The 27,635-nt window shown below is 41.0% G+C and overlaps 1 protein-coding gene across 1 annotated transcript; it reads left to right on the forward strand.

Annotated features, from left to right (window-relative positions):
• Positions 1–30: 30 nt before the first annotated feature.
• On the forward strand, positions 31–26,009 carry aldh1a2 (aldehyde dehydrogenase 1 family, member A2). The gene is made up of 13 exons (XM_066701318.1): positions 31–292; positions 12,286–12,390; positions 13,137–13,277; positions 14,402–14,531; positions 16,364–16,425; positions 17,331–17,459; positions 17,644–17,757; positions 22,002–22,104; positions 22,720–22,904; positions 23,172–23,336; positions 23,896–24,053; positions 24,663–24,737; positions 25,270–26,009. The coding sequence occupies exons 1-13, from the start codon at positions 41–43 to the stop codon at positions 25,340–25,342; spliced, it is 1,692 nt and encodes a 563-aa protein (XP_066557415.1). The 5' UTR covers positions 31–40; the 3' UTR covers positions 25,343–26,009.
• The last annotated feature ends 1,626 nt before the right edge of the window (positions 26,010–27,635 follow it).

A 27,635-nucleotide genomic window follows, 5' to 3' on the forward strand; every position in this document is an offset into this window, starting at 1 on the left:
GAGTGGTTTATGTAAATGCGCAATTTTAATTATATCGTCCATGGGAGGACGGTCCAGCCCACTGCCCAATAAAACCAGACCGAAGCTGACACCTGGGTATAGGCTCATTCACAGGAAGGATCCCGATCTCCTGGTCACAATTCAGCAGAAAAAAAATAACGCAATTGAACCGACAATGACTTCCAGTAAGATTGAGCTCCCGGGAGAAGTCAAGTCAGACCCCACCACCCTGATGGCTTCTCTGCATCTGATGCCCTCGCCGGTGCAGAACCTGGAGATCAAGTACACCAAGGTTAGTGGACAGACTACTAAGATTGGGTCTGGACGGGTCGGGAATACACGTATTTCTTTCTTTTTTGGGGGTGGGTGCTAAACACCACATTCGTTTTTATTAATGGTTTGCAAGTTTTGCGTCTTGTGGTTGTTTGGTCTTTTATTGGCAGGTACAAGTTACTGTGTGCTTATCTGGGTGGGATGGGATGGTTACCACTTTGTAACTTACTGACCAAACATAACTGTCCTGTTTGTCCCGCAATGGGCGAAGTAAACGACAACTATTTGTTTTGTAATTTTGTAGCCTAATCTATATTGCGTTACATGTGCATTATATTCCTAGGTTATTTATTTATTTATTTATCATAATTAAAATATATATTTCGGACTTTGAAGAGAGTGTTAACGTAAAATTAATTATTGAGTTTTAATACATGACATTATTTATTTTAATTCAAAATAAAATGCACTTTATTATAAATATATATTTTAAAAAGGGCCATTGCTCTTTCATTTACTCAACCAGGGGTATAATGTATAGTGTGAGATTGATAGTGTGGTTTGAATATAATGAAATAGTTTTAGAAATGCTTGTGAATCTCGCAATCTATCTTTTATGGCACTTTTTAGTGTCGCAGATATAGGGACAAGTACATATGTTTTGTCTTTGGAAGTTAGTATTTAAAGTATTTTCATTCAAATTCGTTATGACTGACTTTGTTTATTTTGGATTTTATATTAGAGCCATAGCTTTTACTGATATAAAAAGTCTTAATGATTAATAGACCGCGAATATGACTTATCAAGAAAGTTAAGAAGAAAAAACAGACACACAGTCCATCTGATATAGTGTGTTAAATATTACTTTTTATGAGTTTGAGTAAGAGTCATTAGCTCAGCAGAGATAGAAGACACCCATAACGGCTCGTCTTGCAATACTCTAATTTTCTTATCGTTAACTATAATCTTTTTCTAACCACCTAGTCTAGGATAATGAAAACGTCACCGATAAGACATACAAGCGTTTCTTATATTGCTATGTGGTAGTTGTGTGTGTATCACAAACGGGGAGTTATAAAGTCGTAAAAGTCTTTGATATGGGCTACAGTTCTTCCAAAGCAGACAGGGATTCACCACTAAAAAGGAAACATAAGCCACACCACTGATTTGGTTGTTACATGTATTGGTATTTGTATTTTAAAACGTTACATAGCGTAATATTGATTATAATATTAATCTGCGCGCATTTCATTGTTAAATCCGCCATCGGATTGCCGGCAGGTGTTTTCCCATGTACAGGTGGTTTCAGAAAATGTTATAAATGTTTTGGAAGAGGGGAAAGGACAGCGGTATCTATCTATCTCTCCATCCAAGAGAGGGATAATCATGTGCATCAATATAATTCATCCACCCCATGAAAGTAGCACTGTTAGTTTGTTTAGTAGTATAAGGCTTATGTTGGGAGAAGTCCATATGATTTTTGCTGTATTTCTGGTACTCATTCGTAGTAAGCTAGGGCCTGACTGCATTCATATTTCAGTGTGTGGGGAGGTGGGGTGCACGGGGGGGTGTGGGGGTTGGTTTGGCTTTCTATAATATAAGGCTCAACTAATTTTCTGTGGTATTTCTTTAATTGATTTCTTACACTACTGATGAAGTGTTATGGAGACACCTTCAACAAGGAGCTGACATTGACAATTTCCTGCTACAGCGAGACTTAAGGCAGACTCTTCAGCCATATGACATTTTCAAGACATATCTTTAGTTACAGACCCTAAGCATCGCTGGTGTGTAGGCCTATTTTTTAAGCTGAGCCAGGAGCTTCCCAAATTGTATGTATATATATATATATAAATAACAGTGCCTTGTTGCATCTTGTTGGTTTTCAGAGAGACAGTGTTAAAGTACCTCAAAGTCAAACAACACAGGATTTCTGACCTTTCAGAATTAGATTGCGTACATGAAAACCACACAGTTTTTCAGACAAAACCTCTGCACTTTCTTAATGGTCTGTTGACAAGGCTGTGTCAGTCTCTAGCTGTTACTCAGATGGAACTACTCTTACTGGAAGCTGTTTAACAAATGCTCAGTTTGTGATGTTTTTTGGCAGCAGAATTGTTTCTTTATTTTTTGTTTTTTAATGAAAGGTTTGAAGTGTTATCCCAAAGTTGCCACTGCATGGAGCAACATAGTTAGAAACTGCAGAGGTTTTTCTAATATGTATTTATGTATTTATCTGTTTCTTTTTACAGCATGTTTTGGATCTCCCCAGGGCTTAATTCCAACGGTCTTAATCTAATGTTCTTGAGTTAAGGTCTTTGCAATCAAGAGGAGGCATAAGCTATGAGCTTACAATTACAAGTGCAATCATGTTTGATTAAAGACAAAGAGTCTGCATTTGAGTAGAGAAATTTAATTATTAATACTTTTCCCCAAAGAAATTTTAACATGAAAACAATTATGAGGTTGGAGTCCAAAGGGTCCTTTGTCTCTTACTCCTCCCGACCCTGTTCTCCTATCAATCCCCTCCCATCTTGAGTTAAAAAGATGCTGCGAATGAAATACCGTAGGGCAGCAGAGCTGGGTGAACTAACCCCCAGGAATTTCGATGGGTTTTCTGCCTCTGGAGAGCAGCTCTGTCTGTTGGGTGGGCCCTGATTTATGACGGGGCTGGGGTGGAGGGAAACAGACCCAGCGTGACTATTCCTTACAGTCTGGGCCCACTTTCCCATTTAGTACCCAGGAAAGTAAACAGGATTTGTATGAAGCTTTGTAAATTGATCCATCCATATAGAATTCCATGACAGGAAAGCAGATATGTGTGTGTGTGTGAGAGAGAGAACCATCAATAGTCCTAATTGAGTATTTAATTTAATGACCATCAGAATAATCTATTGTAGATCCTAGTATGTTACTAATAATATCTACATATTACAAAAAATATATAATCTTGACTCACTAAAATAGTGTTTTCTTAGTAACCTTAATGATGTTCTGTAGCAGTTACGGGAGGTTTGCTTGTAGAGTGATAAATCAAGTGTCTTCTGAACACAGTGCTGGTCACATGACTGTGGAACATCTGCACAAGAATTTCTGAATCATTCTTCTTCCTGGTGCCGGATTTATACATCAACAGTTGTGTTGGATACATTTTTGTTTTCAACATCTAAAGATTTTCAAGTTTAGTTTTTACGTTTGTTTTTGGTTTTCATAGTAATGTGGAGTTGAAGGTATTTTTATACTTACATCTATTAAGGTTCCTCAACTGAAGTTTTATCTGTATTAATCTAGAGTTGAGTGACTATTTATTTGCTAAAACTGGTTTAAAACATCCAAATATACAGGTCAACAAAAAATTAGTTAATGCAACTCACACTAATTTGTTATCAGCAGAAAACACCAATCACTCTAGATCAGCTGTCAAGAGCTCTCTAGGCTTGCATTTATAATTTGAACTCTAAAAGCCTGTATTTGAGATTTATTTCTATAGACCTTATGCATATGGAAACAGTTTCTAGTAGCTGTATCTCATCTCACTTGTTCTGCTATTTGCTGAAGGGCAAAATTGCTCCTAATCAGTGGAGAGGAAAGAAAAAGTAAAACACGAGATGTGAAGGTTACAACTCTATCGACACTCTAAGTTATGGAAAATGGGCAATTAATTTCAACTAACACTCTCACATTTTTTGAATTTTAGTTGTACTTTTGTCGAAAGAATGGAGCACAATTTTGCACAGAAGCAGATACCGCTTTTAAAAATAAATACATACATACATACATACATAGAAAATAAAATACATAAATACAAATAAATAGCTGTATGTTGTGGAAGGGCAGCAGTGATCAGGCAAGTCTTAGTCACATACTTAATCTCTCTCTCTCATGCAGGACGTCTCCCAGCTCTAACAAGTACAAATTGCTTCTAATTTTCCCCGAGTCTCTGCATCAATAACATAGCCTCCTCTTTGCTTTTATCTGCACAGTCCTCTTACACCAGCACGATCTTGATAACTTATTTGTAGTCACTGGCTCTCGCATCGTACTCAGGAGTGGCAGATCCTGACAGAGGGGGCTCTTTGTAGTTAGCTCCCCTTGCTGCTGGGGTGGTGGTATCTCAGGCAGTGAACCTAGAACTCTGACTGAGCCTCAGGAGAGAGAAGCTGGTGGTGAAGAACAGCCTCTGGTCCTGGTAGGCTCGAGGTCTGTCGATAATGGCCTGAGGAAGCCATAAATTACCCTCTGCTGATGGCTATTTATTGACGTTTGCACTGTCCGAAAAGAAGAAAGGTGGTGATCGGGCTACATGTGTGAAGCTGTAATTAATATGACCACACCATTCTCCCTCTCATGGTGAGGGCTCTGTGCTGTCTTGGGGAAGCATTTCTCAAACTAATGTCTGACCCGGTGGTTCCCACTATTTAGTGATTACGTGTCAATGAGTTCAACGCCTAAATCATAAATCCTGCCTTGTAAATGTTGTGTGTTTATCAGGAGAGAAGAATACCACCAGCCGACATGTTCCATGCAAAACTCCAATAACCTTTATTGACCTACCTACACAACCTCTCAACCTGGAAACCCTTCCCACTACGTCATGGCTGTCGGAGACTTAACTCTTTAGTTGCTTACCGGCACAGTAAACAGCAGGGTTCCCCCTTGTTTTGTTTTTCTCTCAGCCCCACATTGGCACCATCCAGGCCAAGAGTGTATATACTCAAGGAGACACTAAGACACAGAGATGCATTGATATAGTATGGATGCGTTGCAGTGTGTTTACATGTCCGCTGATTTATATGGTGTTTCAGAAGTAACAGAGGCTGCCTGAAGCTTTCTGCCTTCTCATATCTGTCTCCGTTTTATCCCTGCTTGTCTGGAGGGGTAACAGCCTGGGTTCTTGCTACTGACTTGTAACGCATAGTTAATTTTAAACTTGCTGGTGAAGTACCTGTGGCTCCTGTTCAGTTAACTAGTAAACCACTGCAGAGCACAAGATTGAACAACTGCATTTTCTCTGAGGAATGTCGGATGAAAACTTCAGTCAGGGGTAAATATTTAACTGATCGAATTGTGAAGAAACACATAAAATGTTGCGGGGGGACAATTTAAGGTTTTCTCAACATACCTACGCCTATGTAGCTATGATATTTTAAGCCTTGTTGAAAACTTCTGAAAGCACACCAGATAATTGTTAAATTTGTATCACATCTGCTTAGGGAATATCGGCCGGTACAGCATAGTTGCTTGAGCAGGACTCAGCTAGGGATAGTGATGATAGGGATATTACAGAGGCATGGCTCTCCAGGAGCTGGGTGGCAGACCCCTGAGACACAAGACGCCCCACTGGGCCATGGCACGGTCTCTGCTATTTGCGCCTGTCCTGTGGGGTCTGGAGTTCCTCAGTTGAGAACTGTGCTTTGCTGAGATAAGATCAAACGAGTGAAGGTGGTGATGCTGGTGGGTGATTTATCACACCGTTGAGGTACGCACAGCCCGAGAGGGGCCCGTCTGAAGCCAAGATGACATTCCATCAGCTATCAGCCCTCCCTGTCCGACTGCATGCCTTCTTCAACCGCAGAACTCGGTAGAGCTCAGCGGCCTAGGGCACACTAGCACAGCAGCGTCCTGACAGCACAGCACAATTTATCAAGCACTGCAATAGTTATTTTTTATTTGTGTTTTGTGTATGTATGTGTTTGAAAGTATTCCTGTTCAAATGTACACACTCACACACACACAGACCAAATTAATGGGTGGTGGTTCAAACTGGTTATGTCTCTAGGGTCAGCAGTGAGCTAGAATTATGATTTTAGCCTTAGACCTTGTTACTCAGCTGTGCTCTTTGATGTTTATTCTCTAAACTCCTTTAGTGCTACGCAATATAGACCATTTCCCTTTGTAATTATTAGGTCATTGCAAAGAAACAAACAACAACAATCACTACAAAAGGCAATTATTCAGGAATTAGAGATTTGGCACAAATGAAGGAAGTTCATATTCATTTATTACTCTTTGTGTAGTGGAAATGTAATTTTAAATCACAAGCTTTTGAAGCATCATTAAGCTTTTCTTTTGTTACCTGTTAGTGTGTGAGCAATGTAAAAGGGAAAGGCGATACATTTATTTGGCAGATTATTCATCAGCTTGACTTTGTTTGCAGCAGTAGCAGTTATCTTGATGAAGAACATGCAATGATTTGTAGAGTTTGCTGGAGTGGCTGATTGCAGCACACACACACATTTACACTCAGATACACACACAGTGGCTCAGTGCTAGAGACCATATCCCTAATGAATCTAATTATCTTTAGGTATCTCTGAGGAAGGAATGTTGCACCTCACAGAGCCCCTGCTCTCTGGGATGCGGTTGTGATGACTCCTTCACAGATACCCCTGATTACCCAAACTAATTAACCATCTAATCCCTGGTCTTATAAACAAAAACAAACTTGCTTGTCCTTTGTGCTGCTTTCCCTTTAACGTGTCCCCCACGGTCACTAGAAAAAACAAACAGACACCTTGCTTCCCCTTGCCTAGCTGTGCTGTCATTTGCAAATGAAAGACTCTCCCCTGCCAGCATCCCTTCCTCAGTTTCAGAGAATAGACCAAACTTGTGTGTGTGTGTGTCTGTGTCTCTGTTTGTGTGAGAGTGTTGTGGGGGTGATTAATCAGGGAAATCCGCTGACTTTCTCCCTTCCTGAGGACAGCGATCAGTGGTATAAAGGACCAGGCCTTGTCTCCTCCTACTCAATCAGGGCTGGGTGGGCTTCCCACAGAGCAGTCTCTAAAGCCTCACTGCACTGAGCACTCCCACATTTTGGACCCATACCCCCTCGCTTATTGGGAAGAAAGTTAAGTTCCACTTCCAGCATTATTTCAGTACTTACAAACAACCATTAAGAAACCCATGATCTGTAATATTATCCAGTAGGATATGGCTATTTTACATGACTTTATTTGAATATGATGTGCTGCATGCCCAAAGGTAGTGCTGCTCTCTGTTTTGTGTATATTAATGCAGAACTGTATTAACTTTTACAAGAATGGCATCAACTTTAAAGTGTCTTTACCCAAGCAAAAGACAACACGGTGAAACATTTAGTATTTAGACCATCTAGTCATATTTCCATTATATATTTTTGGAAAAATGGATGGTTGTCTGACAAACAGTTAGTCTCACGGCCCGTGCTTCTTCAGAATGAAAAATGTCATGCTGGGCCTGCTACACCCATGAGACCACGGCAACGAGCGTGTGAATTTGCAAAAGTTAAAGGTTTGTTATATCAGACGGGCAATAAAGAGGAGAAAAAACACACGCTGGGCTTGTTTCACTTATCCTCCCCTCGCCTGTTACAATAATAATTATAAGTCCTGAAATCTGTCCAACAAAGAGAGCGGAAATGAAGTTCCTGTGATACCAGAGGATATGAAACTTCCTGAGCAGACCCGGCACAGGTGCCCTGTTCTGTGTGCAGCGCCGTGGAATCTGAGCCGCTGGATTTTTAGCATGCCCCCGAAAATTGTCAAGAAATGGGTGTCATTAAATATTCCATAACTCTTCGAGTCATGAGAAGATGCTAGGGGCCAAACAGATGTGCTGTTCTCCAGTAAATACTTTGGCATCTCATGCCCTCTGTCTTCGCAGCCTAGGAATCCTCAAGAGAGGAGGAAACATATGAAAAATGGATCATCTAGGAGAAGGCTACGTAAATCAATGGGACTGAGCACCTCCCATTCATTCATTCCACTATTCATCCAGAACACTTTCTCCTTTGGGATATTATTATTATTTGGATGTTAACATTTCACTTCCTGTGGTGGGAAAAAAAGCAGGGTTTTAGAGACACGAAAACAAGAATGTGTGGATAATTATTGCATTTCTAAGCATCTGAGAGGCTAATTTGGTGTGCTCATTACTGGCCAGATTTTCAGTTTATAGTTAAGATATCACTCGTCATCCCATTATACCAGCATAGCGGCACTGTAAATATCATTTAAATGTCAAAATCTATAAGCCATACTCATACAGACACGCAAGCACACACGCACACACACAGACACGCACACACAAATTGGCCTCAAATGGATGTTTGCAGCTGTTCAGGGACCTAAACACTTTACCTATCTGAAGAGTGACCAGTTCCCATCATTTATTTAAAAAACGATGTTAGTAGGATAGGATCTCAGGATGACATGAGGGAATAGTTTCTTCACAAACATCTGTAATACCAAGAGGCCCGTGTGTTTACAAAAAACGGGAAGTGAGACAGCTGCTAGCATTTTGCCGTAAACACAAATGGATTCATTGAATTTGGTCGGCCATTTTTCACCCCTCCCAGCTCTGACAGAATAAGCAGTTTCTCCTACTAGACAAACATAACGAAAGAGAGGTGTTGTTCTGACAGTCGGCCTAGGATTTCAGTTTCTCATCAGCTTCATTTCAAGTATAAGCCTACATTTCAGAAGTATGCGAGTGCTAACCGAAAGACTGTCGAGAGTATCAGATTCAGAGGTTTGAAAATGTAATGCATCAATTCGCCAATCCTTATTCTTATTTCATGATACAATTGGCAGAACCAGGGAGGACAAAGAGAAGGACTGACTCGTCATGTGTCAGTGTCCCACTTTGTGTTGTATGGGAACCGAATTATTGCCGTTCAAAGCTTGGAGCGCCCATGACCTGTTTGAAGTTCTGCACTTTTGCACTTTTCTGTATTCATTTTTTTTATCCTTAAGTAAAAAGAGTTTTGTTTAAAAAAAAAAATCCTGGAGAGTTGTAGATTTATTGTGCAGACCCCCTTGTCTTAATCAACTTTCTCAATGGGACTAACTAAGTTAAAAGCCATTCAGTGGGCAGATGGAACAAAGGCCTCTCCCAGAGTCGTCCTTGACTGGGCATGATTTAAACAGGAGCCTGCTCCCCTGTTTTCAGCCGTTATCTTTTCTTTTACCCCGCTGCAGTGCGAGAGGGGTTACGTGTAGCATAAAGCTACCCACGGATTGCATTCTTACGGAGCTGTTTTGGCTGTCAAGGGGTCTGCCTGATTTAAAGTGTTCCACTGCAGTGGTCACGATAAATTAAAATCTCATTCTGTGCTCTATAGAGCCTTCTGTTTTTGTAGTGTGTCATCAGTTGTCTCAGCTGTGACACTTTTATGAAGTGCCCATAATGAGAGTCAGATTAAAACACACCATACGCATGAGTGTTGGAGCCCAGGTGATGGCCTTGCAACGGGCTGAATGGGTTATGGATTTGTGTCAGTGGGAAGTTGGGAGCCTAACCCAGATGAATCGGGATGGAATCCGAGTCTGTGTAGAGTGAGTGTCTGCTGAATGGTACAAGCTGATACAGAACCCCTAAAACCTTCAAGAGTGAGTGATTTAAGTCTAAGGTTTTCCTTGTAAACCTGCCAGCTGAGGGATTCAGTTTTGAATCACTTCCAAGTGGCTGGTATTTTATACCTACTCTAAAGTAAATACTCTGCAGTTTACTGCCAATTAAAATGTACTTAAGCCTCTAGGTTTACGTTGATAAATATGCAGAAGAGTTTCTAATGCTGGGGTCAGTGGAGCCCTTGATCCCTGTTTTAAGGATAGTGTTCAGGGTTTTTTTTTTCCTCCCACGGAGAAGAGCCATAAGAGCAAGTCTATATACAAAGGTTTAAGAGAGCAGAGCTGTTCTTAGCACTCTATCCATCAGACACACTATCAGCTATTAAAAAGCACAGGGGAGATTGAGTTAAGAGTTTGCTTTAACACTTCCAATGGCTGGGTGATTATACCTCCATAACTTGTTTTTAAATATTGCATTCCTTTATTCCTTCACAGTGCTCTAGTTTATGCAATTTGTAATTGGTTAAATACAACAAAACACAATCAAGAAAATGAAACTCAAAAAAGGATGAAGTCTAGGAAATAAAACAGCAAAGGAAAACACACAAAATATCTCTAACCGGATGGTTAATCACTTACACATTGTACACCATGGTAGTATTTCTTTGAAAGGTGTATTTGTTTTTTTTCTAGTGTTTCGTAATTCCGCATGTTAGACCCTGCAAGCCTGTAATATGGACTACTCCTATATACAGATGACAAAACCAAGTATGGTATATGTCTTTTGATCTAATAAAGGAGTTCTGAAACATTGCATGTGTGTGTGTGTGTGTGTGTGTGTGTGTGAGAGAGAGAGAGAGAGAGAGAGAGAGAGAGTGAGTGAGTATATTTATATATATATAGAGAGAGATAGAGATGTGTAGTGTCTGTTAGGGCTATTTCTCACTTTCATTGCCAGTCTGGCCTTTTTCTGACTCCCCTGAGGACATGGCTAATGAGCAAGGCTTCCCCCCCGAGACTTTGCTCAGTCTCCTCATGACATGCAGCTGACCAGCCCAACACCTGTGTGAACCAGATTACTCCACATGAGGTCCTGAGCATTAGAGCTGCCCCCCATATGAAGGTGTAGCGCAGTACATTTCCATGCTAATTTGGCAGTTTTCTTGTGGTCATCTTATGCTTTTACTCTGCATGGACTTTTCTGTTGCCGTTGTTTGCGTCATGGATTACTATAGCTCTGTATGCTGATGTCTACCTGTGTTTGCACTAGATTGTGATTTACAACAATAATGAGGCATACTACACATATACAACAGTCAGCATTGAAATTGGAAATTGAGGACTTTATAGCTATTCTGCTTGTCTTGCTGTTTTAATTTTTCCTTTTACATTTTGTGACTAACTGTTGGAAGAAAGAAAAAAAGATTCTTGTTTTTTGTGTGTTTTTTTTACACTGTGCTACTTTTGCGAGAAAGCTGCACGCAACAGAGATGGATACTGGTTTCCAGTAATGACACGGATCAGTGAGTATTGAGTGTGGTTTGTGTGGAAATATGCAGAGTCAATTAGATGAAAACCACTCAGACACCACAACCGATCCCTCTCTTCACGAGGCTCCAATTTCCCTGATGAAGGGTGTTGAAAGAGAGCTAAATAAATAAAGTCAATTATACACATGTGACCGCACATAAGAAAACTGTTCTCAAGTGTCTGACCACATTAATGATTTAATGATTAATTTGTTAGGCTCCAGTAGAAGAATAAACATGCAAATTGAACCCCCTTTAGAGAAAACTGTAATTAAGTGTTTCGTGTCTGATTAATATTCTTTATTTTTATGGTACCGGTCTGCGTACCTTCTGTTTGTTTTGGGTGTGGTTGAGGAGAGCTCAGCTGTAGGGAGTAACTTAACTCACTACTCTTCACACGAGAAGCCACTTGCGTTGTATATGATTTTTATTATTTCATTAGTAGCAGCTGGTAAAAAAGAAAAAACATAAATGTGCTGGGAGGGAATGAATCTCCCCCTAGTTGCTGCTCAGCTGCAATATTCCTGAGAGTCCAGGACGTTACGCAGGTGCCAGGGGCTGGACCATGAGAGCCATGAGGCGTGTGTCCTGCTTTTCTTCCAGCTGAGTTCTAAAAGACGTATCAGGAGCAGTATTTTATGTAATTGAATTGCCACCTCAGTCAGGTCTAATGAAGGTGATGGTTTAAAGAGCCCTAGAATCCCTGCTGTACTGAACTGTGGCCCTCAAAGACTGGAGCTGCACTTTTTCATGGTAGGGGGACATTTTCCCTTAAAGCTTACACAGTGCATGTGTTACTATTATTATATTTCTTTTCAGACACCCTTATCCAGTGTGACTTTTGTTACAATATCTCAGATTGTTAATTATATAATTCCCCCCTCAATATAATTACCCATTTATACAGCTGGGTTTTCACTTGAAAACTCAAGGGTAAAACAGCAGCATCCCTCATCTGGGATTGAACTCATAACCCTCTGCTCCAGAGCCCTGACCACTACTCCACATGGCCACTTTACTTGTCTTTGCTGCAGTTTTCCACAGTTTATGATGGTGATGTCACTGTGCTGTACTATACTCTGCTGTGGTTTCAGCATGGCATTCACTGCAAGCAGGTTTGTATAAACCGCATTACACTTGTGTCTCTTCTTTAGATATTCATCAACAACGAGTGGCAGAACTCTGTCAATGGAAGGATATTCCCAACATACAACCCTGCCAACGGAGAGAAGATCTGTGATGTCCAGGAGGCTGAAAAGGTCAGAGCAAAACACGAAGACAGAATCCCTCATTTATTTTGTATTTTTCTTCCTGAGAACTGGTTTTATGTTAAAGGGGGGATATTTTATTTAAACATATATAACTACATGTTGATCAGACAGCGGTGCACACATTGCTCTTGAGTTACACCCCTGGAATGCTGTACATGTGTTTTCCACTGCATTTCGCCTGGCACTCTCTCATCTCGCTTGTCCAAGTTTAAATGCCCAAGGAAAGGATGAAGGTGAAAAAAAAAATGTAGTTTAGTCTAATGTGGTTGGACGGGCGGGCAGGCATTTTCAGAGAATGCATTTTTACTCCACCCTGGCAATCAGCTTTTTATAAAATATCTCAGTGGAAAATCAACAGGAGAAGGAAATCAAAGTGCCTGTCTGCAGACAGAAGCTTGCTGCATCGCGGTGCTGGCATGGGTGCTGTGCCTGTGGCAGGATGCACATACATAGGCCAATCCCTCCTGATGTTATGGACCACAGCCTTTTTTAATATAATGCATGTTTTCTTTACGTTTGACAAGTTCTGTCTCTCAACCTTGCAAAGACAACATCTCTGTCGAAACTCCAGACATGCAGATAAAGAGTCTCCAATGCCTGTGTATGGAATACTGTTATGCTGCCAGGCTACTTACAGGTTCTATCATTCTGGAATACATTTTCTCTCTCCCTGTTCTCACTCTCTCTCTCTCTCTCTCTCTTTGTCTGTCTCCCTCTTTGACCCGCCACCACAGGCCGATATTGACAATGCTGTACAGGCAGCACGCCTTGCCTTCTCCCTGGGCTCAGTATGGAGGAGGATGGATGCTTCCGACAGAGGGAGGCTGCTGGACAAGCTGGCTGACCTGGTGGAGAGGGACAGGGCCCTGCTCGCGGTAAGGCTGCCCCTGGATCCATAAAGGGAGCACTGGGAAATATGATCCATCTAACCTCCCTTTTGTCATACTTGGTTTTGGAATAGATGAGCTTTTACCAAGAATACCATCTTGCACAGCTACTCCTGTTTTCTCTTGATGTTACTTAGCTTCCCTTCTGATTTTAAGATCTTAGTTTTCTTTTTTTTAAAGTTTCAAATCACAAAAATGTGGGAAAACTGGTTCAGTTCCTTTCAGGCATCACACACAATAGGATTGGATTAGACATAAGTGGATACAGTACAGAGATTTATCTTCAGAATTGTTTAAACTTTTTTTGTTGTAGTTTTGGAATTTCAGAAATTTCCCTTAATAGTCTTCCAAACTGCATCGATGATAAGTTTCCTTTTAATCAATGAATCGCACCACGTTGAATCAGGTTAAAGCCAGGAGGTTAGGTTAGGTGACCTTTTGAATCCCTCAGACAGGATTGAATTATTGTGCCAGCGTTTGAAACATGGAAATGGCTACGGTGAGTTTAACACATGGGGCTTTCCGTGCTAACTAGGTCGGTAAGAATAACTGTAAGAGAAAATAAAACAGGATTGTGCTGTGCTTGATGTTGCATGAAGTACTTTCATCCTGTGCCTTTTATTAAGATCACATACACATGCTTCTCATAAATGTAAAGTTACCAAAAAAACAAAAAACGTACAAATTATGATTTAAAAGTTTCAAAACCCGTGGAAAAATATAAAAACTTGTCTTTAAAAAACAACAACAACAAAACACAGGATATATAACAGACAATGTGGAATGCCTGGGCTCTGTGTTACATTTTACATATCCTATGATGTGATAAGAATGTATCTTTATGTGGCCTGTTTTAGAACTTAGATCTTAGTTGAAATGTAAACATTATGCTATCGTGGGGAGCCTAGCATATTATACACAGACAAGCACATAAAGTAAAGGTTTTTTTCCATCACATCAAAACTTGTCACAGTTGGTAGTGATTCAGATGTCTCAGACGCAAGTAGAGAATCAGTCATCCTCTGCAAAATATATAATCTTCATTCCTGTGGGACTCCTCCCTCCGCTCTCCTCACACCCTGCCCATCTCTTTTCTACACCTTTCCTTTCAGACGTTGGAATCACTGAACGGGGGGAAGCCTTTTCTCCAGGCTTATTATGTAGATCTTCAAGGAACCATTAAAACGCTGAGATACTTCGCTGGATGGGCAGACAAAATCCACGGCATGACCATTCCCATGGGTACGTTCACAAAGCACAGGACTCTGTATGTGAGATGAGCTGAAAGAGAGAGAGGCCTAAAAGTTTATTTCGTGGACATGGTGGCCCGGTTGGGCTGTGAGGTTCTGTTGTGTCTGTGTGTGTATAAAGCCTTAAACTGCCATACACCTTGCTGCTGTACATCACCTTAGATAATAACCCTGAAAGAATAAGCTCACTTACAGCAGTGCATCACATTGTCCCAGCATGTGCCAACTGCTGAGAAAAACAAAAAAAAAACACAGAAAAAACTGATAAACAAAAAACCATGCTTAAAGCTTAGTCCTTTCATCACAAATCTGGTACATTTCTGAGTTTCTCCTCTGATCCCTGTGCTAGACAGCTGACAAATGAGGAAGTTTAAAAAAAAAAGCTTCCCAGGACCAGGGCGCCTTTGTAAAAACTTCCTGGAGAACCAACATCTTGGCATTCCGGGATGACAGGACACACATCACACATGGCAGTGACAGGAGCTTTGAAGGAAGCGGGGAGAGGGTGGAGGGTGGTGGTGGTGGTGGTGGTGGTGGTGGGCGGGTGGGTGTGTTTGGGGGGATGATTGCTGATAAGTAAACATATGCAGTCCCTGTACAGTTATAAATCTGAGTGCTAATGGCCAACCCCCCACTGAGAGTGCCACCTCCCGGGCCCTGGGAGCAGCGGTGGGGGCCGTAGAACTGTTCTGGCTAATTTAGCTGTTTGAAAGGACACCGGCAGGGAGTCGGCGTGGCAATGGGGTGTCCCCAGGCCGGCGCACAGCAGCTCCATTCCCTCATCACACTGCCAGTAGTGGAGCTCAAATAACAGTGGCCTGCTCTGAGAATCAGGAAGACAGGGGTTCAGGTGACCAAGCATGGAGCAGATGGGACTGATCTGGGTCTTGTAAATATATATATATTGTGTGAATACCTATATATATATATATATATATATATATATATATATATATATATATATAGAGAGAGAGAGAGGAGAGAGAGAGAGAGAGAGAGAGAGAGTATTCACACTGGTCATGTTGTCCTCCTGACATTCATTTTGTTTAAGTTATCAATGGAGTTGTAGTTTATACAAGTTTACACACCCAATAACCAAATGGCTTTGTTTCAAACAAATGGCTGTGAATTATTTTAACCATGTATGCATATATATTTCTTCACATACCTTTTATGTTGGTTCTTTGTCCATGGCTTCCCTTGGGTTGGTTGTAGGCTTAAAAGTGGCTGTAATTGAGATGTACAAGCTGACCTAGTGTTTGGACACAAGAAACTAAATGCTATTTTTTTTTATCTGACCACCAGGGCTGATTTATAGCATAATGTAAACTAGTAGACTGGTCTATGGGGTTTCTTCCAAGTTAATGTTTAATCAGCTGAAGCCTGTGTTAAAGCTTTTCTGAGTCCCTGCCTCTACAGAGAGAATAAACAGCTCCAAACAGGTCTTATCTGACATGTTCCTACTCAGAACCTATAGCATTGTTTTTCAAAAAGCTATTCCTTCTTGTGAAATAATTTATTTTCACAGGACATTACATCCGTCACCCATGTTTATTTGAAGTTCGCTTCTGTTTCATTTCCTGGCATTTTTCATCTAAATTAAAAATATCAGCCTTCAAAAGGCCTAGGAATTTTTAATTACTTTTTTTTATTTCATGGGGTGAAAACACAGTTTGAGCAAACAGTATAAAGCTTTTGGTCTTGATGTCTCATGAGCAAATGGTGAAGATCACTGTTCTAAGTTTGTGACTGCTGCTCATTTCTTTTTCATGTGATGCCAAGTCCAACTGTCCTGCTGAATAATAATGCTCTCCATTTTTGCAGATGGAGATTATTTTACATTCACCAGGAATGAGCCCATCGGTGTCTGTGGACAGATCATCCCGGTGAGTATCTAACGGCGCTTGCTGCTTATTTTCTATTGAAATCAGCACCGAAAGACAAATAAAACTTGTTCTGGCAGCTGCAAGTTTTCTATTAAGAAGGGACATGGGCAGGGGGGCTCAGTCACTTTGTTGAAACACTTTGAACAGGTTCACTGAACATCCTGACACGCTTTATAGTCACTGGTGGTGTGGCTGAAGCACAGGGAGGCTCACGAGCCAATTGTAATTTCATGTGAAGAGTGAGCAGTGTGGGTATTGTGCAAGAACCTTCTGCAGTTTGGTTTCCTTTTGGAAGGGAGTAACAAAGTGAATTGATTTAATTGATTAATTGATGCATGCTTAATGTATGTCATCGGAAGCCAAGGCATTGAGTGACTACACTTGAGTTTCCATCTCACGTCACTCCAGTTGGAAGCCAGAACTCCATACTGTCGTTGCTCACATCTGCCGTGGCTGCTGTGCTGGGCTGCTGTCTGTCCTCACTCAGAGCCTGCTGGGAAGTCCCCCTGAGTGCAGTTTTTGCTACCTTGCATAAGTCAGTGCATGTTAACAGGTTTTCTGGGTCCCTTAGTTTCTAGTCATTTTAAGTTACCAAAAAATATCATGCAGGACTGTTTTCTCTCTGAAGACCAGAGTGGGGGGTTGTTGTTGAGTGTGTGAGCTATAATACATGTATGGCTGTTCACAATCAAGGTAAAAAAACTAAAAAAACAACAACATTAAAACGGCTTAGGTTCGTGTAAGAAAGCTAAGACACAGAAACGGCCTCCAAGCAAAACACAACCCCCCCTCCATAAAGTGTGTGAACTTCCCCCTGGACAGTAAACAGCTGCTAGAACAAGAGAAGGGAGAAGGAGAGGGAGAGTCTGTTGGCCTGCTTGCCAATCCTCTTCTTTTTTCCGCAGTGGAACTTCCCCTTGCTGATGATGTGCTGGAAGATCGCCCCGGCGCTGTGCTGCGGAAACACCGTGGTCATCAAACCTGCTGAGCAAACACCGCTCAGCTGCCTCTACATGGGAGCTCTCATCAAAGAGGTAACGCAGCTCCTTTCATGTGAAACAGATTTTGTTTCTTCTTCTTGTTCTTCTGTTGTTCTTATTTCAGCCCCCTTCTAAGCCACTGCACTAGAAAGCCCAGAATGAGCCGCTCTTCGCTCGGCCTGCGGTTTAGCTTGGCTCTTTCCCCTAAACCTTGTTTCCTCTGATATTGTTTTGACAGGCTGGGTTTCCACCCGGAGTCGTCAATATTTTGCCAGGATTTGGTCCAACAGCAGGAGCGGCAATAGCTTCCCACATGGGCATTGACAAAGTAGCATTCACTGGATCAACTGAGGTAACTCCACTTCTCAAGAAGAAGAGTTTTCCCCCCTTTCTTCTTATCTGTCTCTTTGTTTCACTGAAAAGGGACAAAACTGTGTTGTACGGCATGAGAAGGACCTGATCCTCAGTGCAAATGTTTCAGTGACTTTTAGTGTCTCTCTTCCAAAGAACACACAAAGAACAAAATGTGTAAAAACAAACATCTTCACATAGACACCCTTGCTCCATGGGGCATTTCTTACCTGTACAGCTGCAGAACCTTTTTTTGGGTTGCCAGTAAAAGTTAATGATTTAAACTGACCCTCTATATAGTAGTATAGAAAAGGAATTTAAATTAGAACGTAAAAAAACAAAAACAAAAACACAGGAGACTAGTGCGTTTTTAAATCTCTCCCCTGTCTTTATTTCTTAATACATCCGATCATCTAGAGGTGGTCTGAATAATCTATGGCCCATGCTATCTTATATTATGATCCAGTTTCTGTGATTGAACATTGCAGGGCTGTTCAATGGCTCCCTCTTTCCTGTTCTTGGAGTGCCAGTCTTTCTGTTGGCGGTAGAAACCCGGAGCCCCACGTGGAGTTGTCTCATGCTCCTGTCAGCACTGTCCCGAGGCTGACAGTGCCACCCGCAGTGGTTTACTTTAGTTTCTCCCTGCCTGCATGCTGAAGGCATGGCGTACTGCTCAAACAACTCCTGCGTTGCAGTCCAACCCTCGACGCCCAGAGAGCAAGAGGCCGGCCAATTGTAGTACATTGCTCTGGCCAGGATGCTCTACAGTATTGTACAGAGCCCCTGGCTAGTAATGCACAATCACACTTTTTGTTTCATTTGCATTTCGTCTTTAAGTCATTAGGGTATGCGACATGCGAATGTGAGTTTGTTCTCGCCACGTGCTCCCCAAACAATGAACTGCAAGTATGCCGGGTAAAAATCATAATGCGGTCACACTGTGCAACCTGTTTCCATTATCATTGGTTTGATTGGAAAAATACAGGTGTAGGATACTTCCGTGCCTGCTCAGATCTTTATAGATCGGTATTGATAAGTAGACTAATGGGTTTCTTCCTTTCCAAGCTGTTAAGAAAGTTATGCAAATCAGTTTTAACCAGTCTCTCCTTTCTCAGGCATTACTCTGTGCATTGCGTCAAACAGAACACACATCATAAATACATGGGAATGTTTTAGTGTCGGAGCTATTATTTCTGAATTATATGAGTGTGACTGTGTGTGTTAAAAAAGGCACAGGCTGTATCTGCAGAGTGATATCTGATAAATGGTTCTCCAGAAAGAGGAAGTTAGACGATTTAGAAATCATCATCAGCAGCAGCAGCAGCAGCAGCAGTCTTTCCACAAACGCTATGCAGAAACTTTTGCTTTGTCTCACTGTAGAGCCCCTGCAAACTGCTTCCCAGTACTTTCACATTTCCTATGACAAAGTGGTGTTGTATGAACATGGGCTGCAGTGCCAGTGCCAAATTACAGTCTGGCTCCTTCAGAACCAGAATGCCCCTTCACCTCAGAGTTTGTTGACCACTCTTGGTGAAAGCTGGCTATCTGCTGTGTATTTGTGTGCGCATGTGTGTTTGTGTGTGCATGTGTGCCTGTGTGTGTTTGTAAATGAGTCTAGAAACCGATCTGACCAAGTTTTACCTCACACCCACTGCAGTTTTTTATCGCCTGCCTCTCTAGCATTGCTGAAGAAGATTAATTTTTACACTGGGAAAGTGAATGAATGTCTAATGGGGAAGAGTGTTTGAAATTTTACAAACTATCATGAATTCATGTATTCATTTATTTGGTTTAGTTGGTTTAGTTTTTTGTGTTTTTTTTTTTTTTACATGTTGGGGCAAAATATAATTCTAACACTGACAAATTGTTAGAGCACGAGAAAGAAATACTGGCTTCTCTGTTTCAATCCACATATTGGGGTAGTTATTTTTACAGGAGGGTCCATCCAAAGGTCTGACAGCATTTATCCAGTGTTCTGTATCATGTGCACCAGCTACTATGAATCAGTCAGGTCCTTGTTTGGTATTCATTCAGATTTGGGGGGGGGGGGGCAGGACAGAAATTAGGCCATTGCAGGCTCAGAATTGCTTGCAACCTGGGAAATTTGAAATAATGAATATCATATGCAATTTCTAGACATAACAGATTGCTGTTGTAGATAAGGCAAACCGAGAACAGTTCTGAAACATTCCCATATTACAGCTGCGCAAAAGCTGTTTTTTTTTTTTTTTTTAATTTTCTGTTGTAAGGTAAGGCCACCAAATAGTTAGGTAAAGCAACATGCTGAGTACAGGTTGATTACAAGAGGGGGAATTTTCAAAAGGCTTCACAGACACTACTGGTTTGTCTGTGGAGGATTAGTTATAACAAGGCCACGTCTCCCCAGCTGGGCACTATGATCTCCAGTTTTCTCCCTTTAATTCCAAACAGAAACAACCTGTCAGGCAACCTGTCATAACCCATTATAAAGTGCTGTATTGCAGGTTTGTGAAATAAACTTTCAAACGCGTGTCTTGCAGTCTTGTTGTTGTTGTAAAAGCAGAAATGATATCGTGAAAGCAAAAGCAAGTTTGTGCTTTATGCCAGTGTGTCTTCTGAAAGCACTGGCAAGCCAGCCTGACACTGAGACAGAGAGCCGGCTGGAGTCCAGAGCACTTTGTGACCAGCAAGAACGTGTGGGAATCTGCTTTTCTGAGGGAAGATATGGCGAAGGCAAAGCAAAAGCTGGGTCCCTTTGTGGTTTTCTTTTCATGCTACCAACAAATATAAGGCCTTCCTTTTTATGATCCGTGGTTAGAGAACATTTCCTCGAAAATTACCTTTTTTTCCCCCTTACTTCTTGTTGTGCCTCTCGCTTCCTAATCTGGAGTCAATTAAGAATAGTGTAACTCAAGCACCAAAGCTTTTAAATATACAGACAGTGAGTCACAAAGCTTTGTTTATGGAAAGAAGGGACAGTCCTCGGTGTCCATTTCAAGAGCTCATCATCAGTGGTCTGAGGCTGTCTATTGCACCACGGCACACTACGCTGTCTATGGACACAGCGCTTGGAGGATTGGCCCATTAGACAATAGATCAGGTGGCAGAATGTTTTCTTTTATTTGTTAAATTAACGTACTATGATCTCATCATTAGTCAAGTAGATGTGAGCGAGAGCATCAAAGCAAACTACAGGAGAGCTGGGAATGATTCATGCCAAACAAATGTTTGCTTCCTAACAGCTGTTCCACCACTTGTCCCAATTTTCTCAGCAGGCTTCCCTTTTCATTTCCTAAGTGAGATTAATGCAGCCTTGCATTATTTTGAAAGACAGTCATCCACTGTTAAAACATCCGCATTGCCACAGACCGATCACAGCCCTCCCTGTCTTTATCTGTCTTCTCCCTCTCTCCTTCTCTTGTGCCGGCTAATGAGACAAGAGTGCTGTTTTTGGTTTTGCTTTTTTAATCTTTACTGTTTTCTGGAATACAGTTGTTAAATTTGTACGTATTTATTAATTATTATTTATAATTTCTTTAACCAGGAAGTCACAAGTTCCCTGCATTAGTCAGTTTGCCATGCAAGAATCCTTTTTTCTTTTACAAATTCTCAACTGCATCACTTTGCTAAAGCGGTCAATGCTAATGCTTCAGGGGAGGTTATAGAGATGTGTGTAAAGCTTGTAATGGGAACATTTGAGAAGCACTAAATGTAGGAGCCCATGTATAATTAAGGGATACCTTTCACTATAAACTCTTGAAAGGGAGCTCAGGAGGAATAAAAAACTAAAAACTAATGTTAGATGATCAAACATGTAGTGCCATACTTGGCTATTCCCTAAATTCAAAACTCCTGTCTTTCCTACAGGGATAGAAATGCTAATTGGTACCAAATAAGCAGTAAGGGCCAGAAATGCAATGGTGCAATCCTGTACCTGCACCACTGCCACTTCACAAGAATGTGCACTCTCCTAGGCTAAACAGGAGGACAGCATGTTTGAAAAAATAAAAATGACCTTTTAAGTGCTTTAACATAACTAAGAAAAAAAAACTGAAAAACAAGACAACAACAACAAAAAAACCCTAATTGATATTTCGGATGTGTCTCTGGCGATCTCCTGTTTCAGAGGGCTGGCTTAAGTTACTCTTCTCTGGAGCTCCCTAACCTGCTAAATTATTTAATGGCTGCCCCCTCTGATTTACGGAGCTGGTCAGTGCACAACTCCTGCCTGCCCTGTGTGTAAAATGTTTCTCCATTTCCTCTCAGGTTGGGAAGCTGATCCAAGAAGCAGCTGGAAGGAGTAATTTGAAGAGAGTCACACTAGAGCTGGGAGGAAAGAGTCCAAACATTATATTTGCAGATGCAGATTGTAAGTCCCTAGGTTTTTTTCATCACCTCAGCAATTCAAAGCAGGAACATGTCGCTTGCAGACAGTCAGACGAGCGCTTTCCAAAGTGTAATTTGCTTGTTGCATGTATGTTTTTTTCCAGGCAGTTATATTCCTGGGTTAGGTATTCACTTCAGAAAGATACAGATCTAAAGTTGGTCCAAAATCAGTAAAATCTGCTAAACTTTGTGTAGTTGTTCGGGGGTTTAAAGCTGTTCAAAGCATGACTGCGCCGAACAGAGATCTGATCTCTCGGAGACGCCTGTGCATGAAAGGATCAACAACTGCTTTATCTTTATGGGGGGGTTTCAAATTTTTGTAATAACCTTCCCCACAAAATGAACAGCGTTTTGGTGGTGAGACCCTGTGGGTTTCCAAATATAAAGTACAGCTCTATACAAATGATTTCAACAGTAGTGGTTCTGACTCCCTGGAGGTTTTGTAAATCATTAAACGGAGCCATCTTTAGCTTTTTATATATATTGAAAGCAATTCTTGGGCCCATATGTAGGGTTTACTTAAAGACTGTTTAGTGCTCAAATGCAATCCAGACCCCCATAGTAAAGACCGTCTCCTCCTGCCCTGTTCCTCCCACAGTGGATTTTGCAGTGGAGCAGGCCCACCAAGGGGTGTTCTTCAACCAGGGGCAGTGCTGCACAGCCGGCTCCCGGGTGTATGTGGAGGAGCCCGTGTATGAGGAGTTTGTGCGGAAGAGTGTAGAGAGAGCCAAGAGGAGGATTGTGGGCAGCCCCTTTGACCCCACCACTGAGCAAGGACCACAGGTAATTTCTTCTTCTTCTTCTTCTTCTTCTTCTTCTTCTTCTTCTTCTTCTTCTTCTTCTTCACCCATTAAGAAATGCACGCAGGGTAGAGCTAGAGTGCTGATGGGATAAAATAACCCTGTTCTAGTTTGCATGCTTAGTAGTGGAAGCTTATCACCATCAGGGCTTTTGCCTGTACTGCCCAGGAGCGTGCAGCCTTGTTCAGGTTGGTCCCGAACTCCAGAAAGTACGTTCTTCTGACCCCAGACTTCTGACCTCTTCTTCCAGATCAACAAGGACCAGCAGAGCCGGATCCTAGAGCTCATACAGAGCGGTATCACCGAGGGAGCCAAGCTGGAGTGCGGTGGAAAAGCCATTGGCAGGAAAGGGTTCTTCATCGAGCCCACCGTGTTCTCCAACGTCAGGGATGAGATGCGGATCGCGAAGGAAGAGGTAATCTTTGCTGTCTGGGCGTGCTCACGGGTGTCTTGCCTTGTCTTTACGGAAGCAGAGAGAGAAAGGGAGGGATGGTGAGAGAGGGAGAGAGAGGCATCCATAATTTTTTGTTCTGTTTTGAATAAAGCACTATAGTTGAATAACCATAATGAGGCTGCAGAGAAGCTTACTTAACATGTTCAAGATTGAAAAGATCCAGGGCAAGTTAGACATAACAGACATACACAACAACATATAGTTGGATCAGCTGTACATAAAAATGAGCCTCAATAGACTCTACTGACATAATGTATAAACACCAAAGCCATGGGGATTTCTCTGTTTGTTAGCTTCTGAGTGACAGAGGTCCTACAGGTGCAGTACTGGCAGCCAACACACACAGATCTAGAATCCCAAGTATGAGACACATCCCATCACCCCAGAACGCAACTGTATTTTATTTTATTTTTAGCGACTGACATCTAGCCTCTAGCCCCAGAGTCTCCAGGCTGCACAGTCTGGCTATGTGATGGGACTCAGTGCTTAACTGTTGTTGTCTTATTGTTATTGTTGGCAGATTTTTGGACCAGTTCAACAAATACTGAAGTTTAAAGGCATAGAGGAAGTAATCGAAAGAGCCAACAACTCAGAGTATGGATTGACGGCAGGAGTCTTTACAAGGGATATAAACAAAGCCATGACCGTCTCAACAGCAATGCAGGCTGGGACAGTATGGTAAGATATCCATGACACACAATTTGAACTGATACTGTGTTTTGTTTATTTTTTTAAAATCTGTAAATTCCACATTTTATTTTTAATTAAGCTTCTTGTCCTATATTTATGAAAGCAGTGTTTTGCCACATTACTTACCTGTGAGACAAATATCAGCGTGAAAGTCTGTGGCAGGCCCTGCAGGGTGGGCAAGGCCAAGTTATGCCTGGCACTGCTGTGCTTGAGTCTGCTTTACCTTATGCTCAGTGTTGTGTCCTACTGACATAATCTCTGTGTCAGCTCTCCTTGTTTGAAAGCTGCAGGGCTTTGTATTTAGTTGGGGTGAGTCATAGGGTTTGGTTTCAAGCAATATATACATATATATATTAATATTTTAATTGCACTGCTTAATGAACTGCGCACACGCTGTATTTACACTCTAAGGAAATGCTGTCAGATGCCAGGCTTGTTTAGCAGAACACAGATCTGGGCCTCCAATTAGTGTCAGCTCTGTGTGCCAGCGTGAAGCATTAATCCTTCTGAAACATAGTTCAGACGGGGGGGGAAATGAAATATGAAAAAAAAAACTACAGAAAAACAGATTGATAATATATTTTGTATATTTTGCAGGATAAACTGTTTCAATGCTCTGAGTGCCCAGTGTCCATTTGGAGGATTCAAAATGTCTGGAATTGGAAGAGAAATGTAAGTAGCCTCCCCTGCTGTGCTGTCTGGCGTGCAACCAACGCGCGGGAGCATTCGCCAAGCCCGTAATAAACTGCAACATGTTCTCCGCAACGATGTAGGGATTTGGGTAAAAGTTTTAGGATTAGAGCCCGTACAGTATAAATATTGACATGCACCAACTGCTTTTCTCGTTTTGCAATGTGCCAGGTGCTTTCAGCCTGACATCACGATGTGTGTGGAGCTGACATCAGTCTCCTGGAGTGTGGCTTGTTTGGCAAAATATCTTGGGGTTCTGTGTTCCATTGCAGACATCACTGTGATTTAAAATAAATGTTAAATAATAATGATGATGATGATGATGATAGTAATCAACTTTATTATTGTTGTTGTTTTTATTATTATTAACAATAATATATATTTTTAATTAAAACGGAATAAATTGACCTCTGTAAAGTACTGAAGCTTATTTGCATGTCAGAATGCCACTTGGTTCGCCCATCACGTCTTCACACAGCTGAGCCAGAAGCACTGAGCACTTTGTGTTTTGCAGGGGCGAGTACGGTCTGCGGGAGTACTCTGAAGTCAAAACCATCACAATGAAGGTCCCCCAGAAGAACTCCTAGGGTTTTCGTCTCCCAGCCCTGCTTGGAGGAGGAGTGACACTGACATCACTAGCTGTCTTCCTGTAAAACCTCATTGGAAGGATAGAAGAGGATCCCAGCAACAATGTAACACTATTGGGGGGTTTTGGGGGGGTAATCTGCAGCTCAGCCTTATGCCATTAGTGCAGGACGTTCTTGTGGCCATAACTGTGTCCCCTGCCATTAAGTTATTGTTAATGTGTGGGTTGGGGATAAGGCTGTGGAAAGGGATATTTAAAACCATGCACAAACTATTTTAATAAGCCTCTGTATCTTTTTTTATGATTTTAACACTCATGAATACATGCTGATGTAGTGAAGACTGACCCTCCCTAAAGTCAAATGATAATAGATTATAGATTATTCTAATTATTGTCTCTTTCTTTGATCACTTACACTGTATATTATCTTTTACTGATATGTTTTTTTTTTTATCTTGGTAAATGTAAAAGCAGAAAATTGTTAACTTTTAGAAACTTTTACTCAAACCCACAAACAGAGTTGATATATTTTATACAATCTTGTATTATTTTACATGGATGTTCAGTTATAATCATGTGTATACTATTATGTACTATGAAAGTATAAGAACTAAGAAGATATAAAAATTATTTTCTAGAGATTTTTTCATTAAAAACTTTTTTCAAAATAGCTTCCTTCTATTTATTTTTAAAGATGGTATGAAAATGTACACCTTTCCAATTCAAACTGATTATGCCAAGCTCTGTGAGAAGGTCAGTCATAGTTTTAAACCAGTTTTTAGAATATAAAATGAATATAATGATATATACTATGCCCTGTTTGTGTAGACATCTTTTGCGTATGGCATGGGAATGCAACCTGGTTGTGTCATGATATTCACAGTTTAATTACATATGTGAAACTGGCAAAGACTTATTTAACATTATTTAACAATAACTACCGGCAGGATAAAGAAAAACTGGTGAATATTTACTGTCATGATCATCTAAAAACTCAAAATACTGGAAAAATATGATCATTTTGAACTGAGAAGCTGTACATTTCTAGCTTGAAACTATAACATTAGATAAAATCTGTACGGTCTAAATGCAGTATCTATATAAAAAATAGTCTCTCCTCCTATTCTGCCTGCCCGCCTGCCCTCTCGCTGTGTGCTCTCTCGCCCCCTTCTTTTTGTCCAACCAGTGCTGCTTATATACCTCTCAATGCGTTCAAGGCAGTTTGGGATCGGTGGCTGTGTGCACTCCTGGTCTACAACAGGTCTCTCGAACTGTCAATCAAGTTATACTCTGAAAAAGGTATCTCACAGCCAGGTTAACTAAATTTGTGTCCAAAGGAAATGATTAGTGCAAAACTCAGTCAACAATTAGAAATGTGACTAATAGTGATAATAAAAGTGATGATAGTAATAATAACAATAATAACAATAATAATAATAATAATAATAATAATAATAATAATAATAATAATAATAATAAAAAGTGAAAATGCAAACAATATCATATGTGCATAATAGATAAAGTAAATTTGGCCACCGTATGGCACAAATATTGCACAAATATTGAGAAGGAAGAGCTGTGGAGTGGACTTCACATTGCCTTCCTCCTGCAGTTTACTTACGTTGCTTCTATCTTCTATCTTCTCCAACAAACCCAGTTCGTCTGCTGCTGCAGGGTCCGCTGAAAACCACAGCTTTGCTTTATTCTCCGTCACCCACTTCAGTTTTCTGTGTGGGTGCATTTGTGTCGGCAACACTTCAAAACACAAAAAACTGTGTTGCAATGCATACCTTTCCATCCCACTGATCTGGGGCCTTGGCTTTGGTACTGGCTCATTTACTTTCCAATCACCTTGAAGAACACAAGGAGCAGAACATACCTGGCACACTCATGCTTTGTGAGCTGTTTCATGGTATATTGGAAGCATAAGCAGCAGTAAATTAAAAAGATGAGGAAACATTTATAAATGTTTATGTAATCTAGGCTGAGAAAGCAATCTCCACTTGAAACTACCAACTACCACAACAAACTACCAACTACTACGAAACTACCAACATTTACATATATATCTTTCTCTCTCTCTCTCTCTCTCTCTCTATATATATATATATATATATATATATATATATATAAATAAATGTTGGTAGTTTCATAGTAATAGTAATATTTGGTAGTTTTATATATGAACCTTTACTAACACATATACAATTTGTCCATTGCCTAATACCCTTAATTTTTCTCAATGTGAAAAGTCGAGTTGGTTTGCACAGTCAATACCAGGCAGCACTGTGAAT

This window comes from Amia ocellicauda, chromosome 4, assembly GCF_036373705.1.
Source record: "Amia ocellicauda isolate fAmiCal2 chromosome 4, fAmiCal2.hap1, whole genome shotgun sequence".
In the NCBI taxonomy this organism is placed as follows: Eukaryota; Metazoa; Chordata; class Actinopteri; order Amiiformes; family Amiidae; genus Amia; species Amia ocellicauda.

Coding starts and splice junctions, on each gene's coding strand:
- aldh1a2 (XM_066701318.1), top strand. CDS start 41: ATGGGAGGACGGTCCAGCCCACTGCCCAATAAAACCAGACCGAAGCTG. Junction 13,278..14,401: donor GGGACAGGGCCCTGCTCGCG/GTAAGGCTGCCC, acceptor CTTTCCTTTCAG/ACGTTGGAATCACTGAACGG. Junction 14,532..16,363: donor CGGCATGACCATTCCCATGG/GTACGTTCACAA, acceptor CCATTTTTGCAG/ATGGAGATTATTTTACATTC.